The following is a 13,909-nucleotide window of genomic DNA, read 5'->3' on the forward strand; positions in this document are numbered from 1 at the left end:
CCAGCCTGTAGCACTTCAAGGAGCTGCTGTGACCCAAGGGCAGGACTTGGTACTCGGCACTGTTGAACATTATTAAAGTATTTGACAAATTAAGGCTGTTTGAGGATGATGTGGTATCAAGTAGGTAGGGGGAGGAGATCACATCTTTTGTCAGCCTCTGAAGGAGAGATGTGAAGCCAGAGGCAGGGTGAAAGATAAGGTGAAGTCACAGCACACATCACACCTGAGAAACAAACATGGCTGGGTATGAAATTCATACACATTGATTCACAAAGAAAGGCAGAATTATTCCCAAACAGTTCTCAGATTTGTTTGCTTTTTACATCATATTTAATCTTGTGCACACAAGTTAACTTTCTTTTTCCCTATGAACCCAGACAGTAATAGATAGTCTGATACAATGACATGTAAATATAATATAATAAAAACAAATATAATGAAAAAAACATGTTCAATTTAAGTTACACCACTATGTGTGAAGTCTGCAGCTGGTAAATATATTGTGGGGACACCCAAGAGAGTTTTTGGTCTGAGCAGAAGACTATTTTTACCAATCTGATGGCTAACTAGTTGTTTGTTGAGGCATACTCCCTATGCTTGTTTTTAAGCAAAAAAATAAAGCACTGGACTTCTGCTTTTTCTGTAACAGAACTCTGTAGTGTGTTCTAAACAAAACTGGCCCAAAGAGAATATTTGGAATTCAAACTTACTGTTCCAGAATAGTTAACTATCACATAATTTTGTTATCCAAGGCCAGGATATTGTTATGTTATGTTATATTTATATTATTTATATAGGATATAAACCCTATTTACTAGGCACAAGTGGCCCTTACTACTAATTAATTATTCATTAATATTTTTGGGGCATGATTTTGTGAGCCTATTTGGGGCACAACTGGAAAATTTTTGGGAGTAGAGGGATCTGCAGGCACAGCCTCTTCAAGGAGAGTCTGTGTCACATACAGAAGGTTCTAGACAGGTTCAACTAATGCACCACCAGGCACAGCTGAGCCCCACAGTGAGGCAGGGGTACATCCGGGTAAATGTATGTAAGAAAGGGCAGAAAGTTCCCCAAAAAGTTAAGCAAGGCCAGTGAAGCAAGAGGTGCTCCATAGCAGAGCAGGTAACACACCTGAAGGGACTGAAACTGATGGAGAAGCCATAGCAGAGCAGAATAAAGTGTGAGTATATTTAACCCCATGTCATCTTTGTCATAAATTTTGGGAGCAAAATGCTCCTGTTGTTTCCATTTTAAATGACATTTAATTGACATTTGAGGAGAAAATATGGAAGTTTCTTAAAATACATTTTATTGATAGCAGATGTTGACTTTAAATATTAATATAAATTTATATACACATTTCCAGGAAAAATCCCTGCAATGCCACTATTTAAATCTCTTTATCTAAGTTGTATAAAACTAAAATTGGGTACATAGTCATGATTATTAATGAAATATGAACTAATACAGGCCTCAATACATAAGTTTTGGCTCAATCAAATGTTTTACATCTACTGAAATTCCATCTTCAAAACCAATAAATTAAAAAATATGACCATTTCCATTAATCTTAGATTTGCTCCAAAATCAACTGAAATCACCCAGCAATTTCACCTTAGGTTCTGACATTTGACACACTGACCAAACACAGGCAAACAAACAGAGAGAGTGGAGCCTTTCATAGAATTCCCATTTCTCAACTCCAGCTTTATGCACTTCCAATCTATAAATGTTTATGGATACAAGCAAACAGAGGTAACCTAACACATACTGCAGACAGGATTTCAGACTGTTCTAACAATATTATTTGGAGAGCTCTGGGTGTAGAAAAGGGCAAAGACAGGAACATCTTATCACTGTGAGTCAGTCTTTCCCAATGTCCCAACTGCAGAGTCCTGTGTTTCCATCACAGTTCAGAGCATCAAACTGCAGTAGCCCCTCCTCAGTATCTGAGAGAAGTCATCTAATCTGTTGTGAATAACCTTTTGAATACTAACATGCTCTTGTTTCTGTAAGATACAATCTACATAGCAATACATAGGAAGACTAGCAGTAACACTAAACCTGTATTTTATGTAACAACAACACTATTTTCTACAGGTAATACTGCAAGTATTCCATTTTTGGATTATTTTCAAGCATGTTGCCAATTTTGAAAGTTATTACAGAGCTGGAAAGCAAAATGTGTTGCATATAAGCACTCCTCATGCAGTTTACCAGCTGATCCACTCCTCTTGTCTCTCACATCTTCACTATTTAATGTTAGCTTTGTGCAGTGAGAGCAATCATCTGGGATCATAAAACAGGAGCAGAGCTCTGGAGATGTTGTCTTGCAGGCCCCAGTTAGATGTGGCCTCCTATGGTGGCATCAGAAAGGTGGGGCTCATCTGAGGCCTCATGCACCAGAACTTCCAGAAATTCAGCTTGTCATAGGAGTATATGATCCAGAAGTCCACTAATGGGGTAAGACTGTGGAGCTTTGTGTCTGAGGGATGTTTGATGCCTGTGCTGACTGTCTTTGCAATCCTGCAGCCAGCTAGACAGCTGTAGATAATGAGGAATAGTCACACATATCTAAGGATAAACTGGGGTGGGGATTTGCTTGCATGTAAATTACAATAGGGGAAGGGGAAGACCTTGACTGGTGGTTAGTTTGAGAATTTGGATTTAGTAAAAGATAAAGATGCCTTTCTGACTTGGGAAAATGTAGATGTTACAGTCTGAAGACTGGGGCACAATATGTCTCTTTGCTATCTTGAATACAGTTTTATAGGTGGAAATTTAGCCTTTTTAGCTTTGGAACGTAGTATGAATTCTTCCTAGAAAACAACACCATGACACTTCTTTCAAACAAATACATTGCTCTGATAGATTACTTTTTTTAAAGTAGCATTTCTCTCTGTGCTCAGTCAGGCAGATGAGTAACTGATAATTTTATTTGTGCTATATCATCTAACAGCACTTGTGGGAAATAGAAAAATAGAAACTTCCACAGAAGCTGAAGGGTTCAATCTGCAGCCTTGGAAAGAGTTTGGGTTAATGTAATGCTAAAGGTACACAAACGTTAAGTAGAAAAAAAACCAAACTTATGCTCCTATAATTGTAAGTAAGAATATGCCATGAGTAAGTAAGAAATTATATTAGATAAAACAGTAAGAAGTTTAAGCTGTAATAATATGACTTATAGGGTAGGCTAAGGATCTAAAAGCTATAATAAAGGTGTGTGTGGGTACGTGACCTATCAGTTTATTGGCTGAAAGACAAAACTTAGGCCAAATTAGGCAAAGGTGATAGGTTATTAAGCAGAAACAAATTTTGTGTTAACTGTCTATTGGACCAAAATGTTATATATTGTTGTGTGAAGAAGAAACCCGTGACTACCTTTAAGCTATGGCTGACTTGTTGCTTCTCTCCAAATCTCATGCCTTCGAGACTGATACCTTATCTGGCTTACTTAAGCAATAAATCATCTTAAATAGCACGGTGGTCCCATCCCCCGTTTTTCATCTCGAAAAGCATCCTTATACTTGATTTCATTATATGAGTTTGCTTTTTTCTTTAATTGAGACTGTCAGTTTTTAAGGAGAATCTGTGCATGTCTAATATTTCAATAATCGAAGCTATTTCAGTTTACTCTATGTACCATAATAAGCAGATTAAGTACAACAAAAGCACTAGAAGGAAGACACTGAGAGAAGAACACAAAAGGTTGGATTATAGCAGTGGGAGGACAAGACTGCAAAACCTCCTGCTGGTACTGAAATTATAAAAAATGAGTACACTGCACTGACCTCCTTCACTGTATGTACAGGGCCAAGGAAGAAAAATATACGCTCTTATTTCATCCACCCACTAGGAGAGTTGGATTTGTTACATATCATAAACAGCTTGACAGGCGTGTTGCATTATTACCATGCATGCAATTTTATAGAGAACTTCTGAGAGCTGTTGAGTCACTATTAGAACAAGACATGAGCCTGTATCACATAAAAGGCAAATAATGGAGATGCTGACAGTGTTATTGTGCCCTGTGCATTTCATGACTTTGAAGACATTGGTAAGCCTCAGTGTATTTGTTGACCAGAGCAGAACTATTACCATTGTATTATTCAAGATATGTTTTCCAATCAGATTGATTTTCTTTTTAGTTATTGTGGGTTTTTTGTCTGTTTGCTTGTTTGTTTTTGGTTTTGTTGTTGTTTTTGTTTTATTTTCTGGGGTTTTTTTTTGTTTGTTCGTTAGTTGGTTTGGGTTGGGTTTTTTATCAGGTTAAAAGACCAAATAAAGATACCCAGGTTTTAGCTCCAGATAACATAAAAGTCAAAATGGAAATCAAAATTCTAAATTTGGTTCAATATCTCAACAAGTATAGCAGGGCTTGGTTGCCATATCATGGATGAGAAGAACATGCAGGGCTCTTAAATTATCTTCTTGTAATAGATAAGAAATTTATGAGACCAGCAACATCTACTTCAAACTTCAATATGGCTCACAATACTCTATTGATCACAATGGTTTCTTTCTTCAATAAATATTTGAGACTAATATGAAAAGGGAATGGTTTCTTACCTTTCTTCAATAAATATTTGAGGTTAAGTAAGATGAAAAGAAAAGGGAAATGCTCAATTAAAATATGCTTGGGAAAATAGTCTTATCTTCCAGATATATACCTACAGTTTAGCAAAGGGGAATAAAGCATCAATACAAACTTGAAAGTATTAATCTTATTTTTTTTCTTTTTTTAGAGCAACCTGGAAAATTTGGTCAACAAATACCTACTATTATTACTTGTAATTTCTCAATACTAAAGGCAGGATAGGTTCAGGGAAGTACTGAAGTGGGAAACTATAGGAAGTTGTAGGGAATATGAAGAACCTGAAGGAGAAATAAGTGACAGGAATCTTTTCCTTATTATCTCCTTTCAACAGAAAACTTTTTAAATGGAAGAATGTATTGTTCACCTAAAATTAAAATGCAAAGGAAGATGTCCTTGGCTTAAAATTTAGAAGTCAAAATAGGAGAAGAAACATCACATCTAGCTAGTAAACAAGAAACAAAAATAGAATTCCCAATTGTGATTTTTTTTTTTACACCCCCCCCAAGAATTCATAATAATAAAATTAGACATAGTCTGGAAATTTCTTTTGCAACCTTGATTCTCTGTTTTCCACCAAGGGAACATTAGGCATTTGCATCAAGCTCTCTTTCGTGCATAGTGGCTCATTTACGCAGGAAAAATGAAATTTCTATTATTTGATAACATTCTTGTTTCTCACTATTGGCTGCATTTCACTGTATCGCACCATCTGGCCCTATGAAATTTCTTCCAGTGCAACAAGCAGAGGCAAATACTGGATTGAACTATGGGCTGGGCATTTTTCAGCCAGCCTGTAACTCTCAAGTCTAAGAAATCATACCATTTAGATGGTGGGCATACAATTGATTATATATACCAGTTATCTGAAGTTGAGAGGCTGCACAGCTGTGTCCCAGTCCCATTTAATGTGAAACCCTAGTAGGTAAATTGCACTTTGCAGAGGCAATTGTGAAAGGTGTAATCACTGAAATGCTGATAAATCCTCAGGCACTTAGTATCAGATTTTCCTCTGGCCTTTAATGAGCTTTTCCTGGGATCTTCCAACATTTACATCTCAGATGTACTTTTGGATATATAGATATTAAGAATTCTGTATGAACCAATCCCTTATCAACTTCCATCTGATACTTTTAAGGTACCTCACAAATATTCTTGTCAATTTTGCCAATTACAGGGTGTTTTCATTAGAGCCATGCAAAAGAATAATTTTTAACGTTTTAACAAATCTGTCTCCTGAAGAAAATTTACTGCAAAATTATCATAAGGGCTCACTTATAATAATTTTAGAGATAATAAAATTTTCATAAAAATGCTAAAATTTACAATTTTTCTATCTAAAGAGTAAAATCAGGTAAAACCAATTAAAAACAATCTAATTTTCACAAAAGGTAACGATTAAATAAAATTTAAAAGATCAGATTGTTTACCACAAAAGAAAGAGGAATGATACATTATTACAGTAATAGAATTTTACAAACAAAGGAATTTCAGCCCTTGGCTAATCACACAGAGTGACTGATGATTTAATGCACAGACATACACAAAGTAGTTTATGCATGAGTACAATCTTCCTGTCTAACCTGAAACAAGTTATGTAAGCTCTCTGCAACAGATATCACATATAAAATGAAGACACTAGTACTTTTCTGTCTCCAAGGACTACTGTGAGAAATGAAGTGGAAATGTCCTGCTAGTAGACAAATTATTATACATTTTACCTTTTGTAACAGATATTATAGTATCTTTTACAGTAGAGCCAAGAGGTAACTCAGGTCAAGCTTGCTGATGAAATTCTGAATAATTTACTAATACAGATGTATAAAGAAAGATATATTGCATGTACTGTAACTTTATGATAAATAAGGAAGGTTATGGACTTCTTCCTTAAAATTTTTTGAACATCAGAAGAATAGGCAACACAGATATTTTGTGTATGGTCAGTATAGAAAAATATCACTTTAGAAGTGACTTTATCCTGTACAAATCCAGGTATGAGTATTTGAAAACTTTCACAGGTCTTCAGATACTTTTTCTGTTCTTTCACTGGCTTTTGTCAACCAAAACCCAGCTGAACCACACTCTTATCTTCCTCTTCTATGTCATTTCACATGAAAGTTCTCCTCATTCTTTTTAAAACCACATAACTGAATGCAGTGGTTTAGATTTGCCAATTTGAGTTTCCCAGCCAGTGCACCAAATAAACTGTTTATTTTTCATTCAATAAAATCTTGGGATCAAATTTTACTTTTACTTTTTTTTTTTTTAAATGCAGATTTTAGACACTGTATCTACTATAGGTTGACAGAATAACTTCTGAGAAATTATCATTTTGAAGGAGAAAAATACTATCATAACACAACAATAGGAGGCTTGTAGAAATAGTGCAATAAATCTATGGGTATTACATTGCTTCCATGTATTGTGGAGTTTCTATAGAATTGGCAAAAAAGGATAAGCTGTTGTCTGTTCAACATGTGTATGTCCCAGTGAATGGGATTTCTGATTCTTTGACAGTAATTTTATGTCATGTTTAACTGCATTGAAAAAGAGGATGTTGCTTACCTTTGTCTCAATTTGTTTGGTGTCTAGATTTTGAAAAAGCAGCTTTACTCTTGTTTTCCCATCATCTGATGAGCCTTTGAGCTGAGAGAATTTAAACCTCCACAGCACATTCTAAAGGAAAAGAAATTTGATTAAGGACTCTGCTACATGCTTTTACCTAAAACTGTAGAATGATGATATATGTTTGTGTAATAAAATAAAGCACTACAGCAGTAATGCAGTGCATGAGAACAAGTTCTTTGCAGTGCAATTAAAATTGACATTTCTGTACCCTTTGTGAAAGCAAAAGTTGCAATATTAAAATTCACTAATAAAACAATTTTAAAATTCTCTGTGATATATATATATGTTTCAATTGCCTACACAGCATAAAGACGGCAAAAACTTAATTCCATAAAGATCCATGAGGATATTTGTATCAGTTTCAGTATGAACACAACTCCATGCCATATCTTGATCTTTCCTATTTCAGCTGGTTCATTTGCGTAACGTAGGTAAGTGTGACTTACACAGACATTGCAAAGCTGAATTTAATGATGTGTGAAAAGTGGTCTGAAATTCTAAAAAAAGCATTAGCAACGCAAAAATATTATTGCACATAGTCTCTGAAACCATAAAAACTTGTCCTACATTATATAATGGTTTGTAAAATAAATGACTTCTCAGCTTCTCGGTCTCCCACAGCTTTATGTATGGCATCTTACTAGTGTTGGAAAATTCTAGATTGACAGATATGCTGTAATATTTATGGAGATATTTTGTAAAAAAAATAATTGGGAAATTATTTTTGAAATTAAGATAATTTTCTGTATTTATCTGAGTGTTTTCTATTCATCATATGTGTAATTAGAAAAAACCCCGCAAGGTAACAACTTGCACCCTGACTTCCTGCTGGTGTTTCCTTTAATGCCTATAATCTTAATAAAAATTCTCTGCACATGTTGAAATGTGCTTCAGTCCCTGGACATTGCTGAATAAACACAATTGAAATACTTGGGAGGTTATCTTAAAAGTACACATAGAAAAAGAGTTTGCTGTGTTCCACTTTCCAACCTGCCTCTTCTCAAGATATTTTTTTAAGTAGACCAGTATTTTTTTAAGTGCTACCAGTGGTCTTCAGAACCCTACTTGTAGTTTAAAATGGAATGTCCTATAAATTAAAAACTCCTAGTTCCCTGCAGACATAAATGTCACCAACTTCTTAGAGAGATATAACAGATGAAGAAAAACTGAAGTATGCTACAGCACTGTGATGGTGCTTAAACCTTACATTCACAAACAGATTTTAACTGGGTCCAGAGGGCCTAATTAGACCACCTGAGAAGTGTTCAAAGCTTAATGAGTTTGGCTCTAAACAGGATAGATGAATGTTCGCTGTGTAATATAACTGCTAAGGTGGAGATGAATCAAGAACTTAGGAACAATTTAGTAATAATAAGCATTGCTGGAGTCATCATCTCTATCAACAGTTGACACTGAGTGGGAAAGACAAGAAGTAGAGAGCACTGGAAGATGGAAGAGAATGCACACTTTGGGATTCCTTTATATTGGAGGAGTGGCTGGAGGCACAGGATGAGGGAGATGAACCAACCAAGCTGACAAGATAAAAAGAATCTCTACAATGAAATATAAAGCAGATGCAGGCTACAGAAGTATCTCAGTGATGGGCCCAAAAAAGATAGAAGCTGAATTAATTAAGCCCATCAAGAGCCTGGAATGAAATATGCAGGGAAAGAAACTGTTCTAGGAAAGTTCTTAAAAGATATATTTATTGTGCTGAAGAGATGAGTGCGAATACAGGAGAGAAAACCCTACAGTTATCACGGTCAGTGAAGAAGAGAAAGGAGGTGCTGTTCCTGAAGGACTGCACCTAGTGGGAAGGACCCATGCTGGAGCAGTTCATGAAGAGCTGCAGCTCATGGGAAGGACTCATGCTGGATTCTGGAGGACATTTTCTTCCCTAGTGGGAAGGAACTCCATGCTGGAGCAGGAGAAGATTGTGAGGAGCTTTCCTCCTTAGTTGGGAAGTGGGGCAGAGACATGTGGTGAGCTGGCTACAGTGCCTGTTCCCAACCTGGCTGTGCTGGGGGAGAGGAGGAGATAAAGAAAATTGTGAAACAGAGAGGGGTGGGGGGAAGGTGTTTTAAGATCTGGTTTTTTTTTCTTATTATCATACTCTGATTTGATTGACAATAAATTAAACTAATTTGTCCAATTAGTCTGTTTTGCCCATGATGGTCACTGGTGAGTGACCTCTCCCTGACTTTATCTTGACCCACAAGCCTTTCATTGTATTTCCTCTCATTTGCACAACTCAGGAGGAAGCCAGGTAAACTACCCACACTCCAAAGGAAAAGTTCTTGTGCTCTTTATTTCAGGATTTGTAATAAGAAGGCTCTTTTAAAATTGTTTTTCAAAATGTAAAAAAGAATGTTTTTCAATGAGCACATGAGCTGGATGTCCAAAATTTGAGATCCAGATTTAGAGTCATAGAGCAGACAGAGGACTGACCTTCATTTTAATAATCCCCTTTGAACACTTGCTGGGATGTAAGAGGATTCTTTGCATCAATAGAAGACTTACATTTTTTCATTAACTCCATGAAAAAATAGATTCTTCAGTAAAATTGCTATGTCCCTAATGAACTGTTAATTGCTTGACCACTTTAAGAATCTTTCTCGCACTGGTAGGAAATATTCTGAAATAGCTATGCATATGGGAAAACACAGTAAACTTCAGGTGACAATTATGGGGAGATGAACTGCAGAAGTCACCCATTACTGCCTCATTCAGGCTTGAGGATGCAGAAAACATCTCCATCTCTCACACAGATGAAGAATAAATGTACTTGAGCTCTCCAGAATTTTTACTGTTTACCAATGGCATCAGTCTATATGTTGGTATTCTGTGTTTCTTCTTAGTTAAGCAACAATGATTCATCCAATACCTCCTCCTCATCAATACTGAAGGTAGGTACTGTGACACAAAGTCCTATTAATAAAGTAAGGCTACAGTTTGAAAGGTGGGAGTATATGCAATCTTTCTTCACATTTAAAAGAAATCCTTTCTATAGGCTAGGGAGATTACTTCTTACAGTTAATCTGTGGTTACATGCAAAATGTGTATAATAGTTCAAGAAGGAAGATTCCAGAAAGCAGTAGAACCTGAGGGAGAGAAGAGTATATAAAAGCATTTTCTGAATTTTTTTTTCCTGCTTCATGGGATGCACACTTAACTTAATTAGTCTAAATTTTCATGCAATTTTGGTCATTATTTCTCTGCACAAAGATTTCAATAGATTTGAAATTTTGGGGCATTTTGTCTCCAAACCCAAAAAATGCCAACATGCAAAAACTAAATAATGTATCAGTATTTCAAAAGGCAATGTGTTCCCTCTTTTCTCAGAATTTCTGCTGAAATTTCTGATTTTATTTTTAAAAAATATTTGAGAAGACAGACCTTCTACTTCACAGTTCTATCAATTCAGAAATATTTTTTGTATATATGTTTATTTCTATCGCCAAACAAATGCTAAAATCCACATAGAAAAATACACATTAAAGTACCACTAAATTATACAGAAAATAGTAACATTATAGACAGGGCTTGGAAGCTGGCATGTATCATTAACCATTCCTTGTAGACACTTTCTATATAATCACTGTTTTGCAGGATACGTGTGTGTAATCTTTCTGACCCTGAAAAACATTTGCCTTTATTCTGTTTATTTTAGAGATGACCTAAATTTCTTATGATGGAAGAATAATTAATCCTATTTTATATCTGTAGCTTCAAAACACATATAATCAGGTGACATCTCATTTTTTTCATTACTTATAATATTTTACAAATCTTGAAGTTGCTTCATTGTAACAAACCAAGTTCTCTGCTAAATATAACCTTCCTTTGCTTTTATTACTTGAAAAGGAAGTTACTTTTTTCATATATTTCTCAAAAATGTATCTTTACATGCTACACAGCTATAATTACCCCTTTCAAGTCTCAAAACGACTAAATTTCAGTATTTATTTTAAATAAATAAATAGTACAGTATATTGGAGGAATAAATGCTGGACATAAACATAAAATGCAATAGATGATAACTTCAATAACTGTAAAACAATACAGATATGTTTTCCTTTTCTTTTACTCTTACCTTTGTTTTACTGTCAAAACAGGTAAATCCTAGAGCAAAGTCGACTGTGAAACACAGGGTATCCCCTTGCCAACTGCACATATATGTTTTAGACTGAAAAAAAAAGTATGATTTTTGAGAGGACAACCATCACTTATAAATTATAGAATTAAAATAATATTTTATGCAGGTATTTTTGGCTGAGAAGACACTCAGCTGACAGCACTGGCACTGCTTTATATTACTGTGTTTGAAAATGGTCAAAAACTTCTGCCTGTAAATCAGTGTCACATCTGTCAGTTAGACATTAACTGCAGGTCTTTCACATTTCAAGCCACTCTTCTACAAAATATATTCTTGAAAACCAGCCCCTGAAAAACACAACAGAGAACAAAGAAAACCAAATCTGACTACTCTAAACTTTTGGAAGACTGCTTAGACCTCGGCTATTAATGACTTCTGATATCACTTCCAGAAAATGTGCAGGCAACAATGCCTAAATGTTCAGTCATTGCAATCTAATTATAGAAAAGCATTCTGTCTGCTTGACCTCTCCATCTGATTTAAACTTTATAGAGAATCTTTCTAATTTATAACACTTTTTAATTTGGGTCTGGTGATACGTCAGCACGGCACTAAGATAATGTTAGTTAATCTAATTTAATAGTAAGACCTAACAATGTGTCTAGTTAGCACTGATACTTGCTAGACACCACTGTATCTATACACCAATTCCATGGTGACCTTTCAGATTAGAAAGGAAAAAAGTCTGTTTTATTAACGAAACTCAGTAGTTCTGGTTAAAGTTATGAATAAGCTTTACAGTAAAAAGTCATTTGACTCTTTCCAGGCATTTTTAAGGCTCACTAACAACTCCTGAGAAGACATGAACAAGATTTGCTGTAATATGGAGCAGCCCAATAATGTTCACCACTGACAGTTAATAGCAAAAAGCTCATTGCCTTCAGCATGAGTAGAGATCAGATCATGTCTCCAGTCTTTCCTTGCCACACCTTACCAGCTATTTTTAGGATTATACCCTTGTGACCTATGAAATCTGTATTTTTTTTTGTTTCTTCCAAGGAAGCATTACTTCACTGTCATTGATGTATCATAAAACTCAGTGTTGCCTCATGCTTAGACATTTGCTTACACAAAAGTTTTGCATCTGGATAGTTTATTTTAATTAAAAAGGACCTAAACCTTTACACACAAGAATGCTCTAGTGGAGACTGAAAACATTAATAAAACTTGCCTAAAATTCAAACTGTCATTTAAATTGTTTTTTTAATTTTTTTTTAGTATAGTCTAAAACTTTTGGATGATTGTAAAGGTTTCATCACTCTAGTATTAATAAAAATAGTTAGTTACAATAAAATAAGCATTTTTGAGTTACAGTTATGACATTTTAAAAAGGATTTGGAAAGGGCTAGGAGTAATATCAGTTAATAAGTGCAGATTAGTATTATAATCATCTTCACAATAATGGAGATGTATAATATTTCTGAATAAATTAATTTGCTCATTGGTGTTCAAAGACCATATTATTTGGCATTTAAAAGGTTTCAGTGATTGATTTTCAATTAGAATGACATTTATATATCCTTACATTTCATTCAGTAATTAAAAGGTGGCATTAAGCATCAGTCATAACTTATTCTCCATTATTTTCCAATTAAAAAGGTCATACTAGCTGAGATCTGACTGAGCAAAGCAATTTTTAATACGAATAAAATTAGATTACCCTAATGGGTAAGCATCTAATTGCTCAGCCACAAATGGTGAATACTAAAATGAACTATGCACAAATAATGAGCTTGGAGTACTTTAAAAATATTCAATATTAGGACATAATGGGACCAGTTTTGAAATTATTCACAAATACTAGAGACAAACATAACATGCTTAATTTTCACTGTTATTAAAAATAGATATGTGTTTTGTACTTACAAAATAGACTCACAGGGTTTTCTTTACAACAAAATTAGTTTGTATTTTTCCATATAAGTTTAAAAGCCTGCTCATGGCATCTCCTCAGCGGCTCTGAACAGGTTCTCAGAAAGCTCTATGGTAAGGAGCCTCATCTCAACTCATTAACACCTGGACAGAGTCTTATTCATTTCCATTTTTGCATTTGGAATAAGCTTCCCATACACTTGCAATTGTGAACACCCTTGGCTCTCTACAACAATTTTTTACATGGAAACTTAACATCAGAAGTCTAGGCTCAGCTGTCTTTAAGTGAATTTTGCAAAAAAAAAAAGCACTGCATATTAGCTAGATTAGTGAGTCAATAAATATTCTTTTAACTCATGAAAAGATCATTAAGTTGATAATATCACTGCTCAAATAGCATAAGAACAGTGTGTCTGACTCATTTATGACAGAATTCCTCAGACAGACCACCCGTCGCTGATAAGAAGCATGACTCTTGTCAATCTCTGGCTCTGGAATCTCCTTAAGGTCAGATTAACTATTAAGTCTGAGAGGGCTTAATGGTTACAATGACTACACATATACACTCTCTCTCTTTCCCACAGACAGAGATTTCCCAGAAATAATTCTGCTTTGAACTATGGTGGTCAAGAAACAAGTGGGCATAGCACTTAGTG

The 13,909-nt window shown here is 35.0% G+C and overlaps 1 protein-coding gene across 5 annotated transcripts in view; it reads right to left on the reverse strand.

The window, feature by feature from the left end:
* Nucleotides 1-13,909, reverse strand: part of SNTG2 (syntrophin gamma 2) — a 221,209-nt gene that overhangs the window by 3,832 nt on the left and 203,468 nt on the right. For all 5 annotated transcript variants that reach the window (XM_086875954.1, XM_086875955.1, XM_086875957.1 and 2 more), the window contains 2 exons: nt 11,319-11,411; nt 7,163-7,273 (listed from right to left, as the gene is read on the reverse strand). In XM_086875954.1, the coding sequence (XP_086732080.1) occupies nt 7,163-7,273; nt 11,319-11,411 (204 nt within the window). The remainder of the gene's footprint in view (nt 1-7,162; nt 7,274-11,318; nt 11,412-13,909) is intronic.

Source organism: Cyanistes caeruleus, chromosome 2 (genome assembly GCF_971803275.1).
Source record: "Cyanistes caeruleus chromosome 2, bCyaCae1.hap1.1, whole genome shotgun sequence".
Taxonomy (NCBI): Eukaryota; Metazoa; Chordata; class Aves; order Passeriformes; family Paridae; genus Cyanistes; species Cyanistes caeruleus.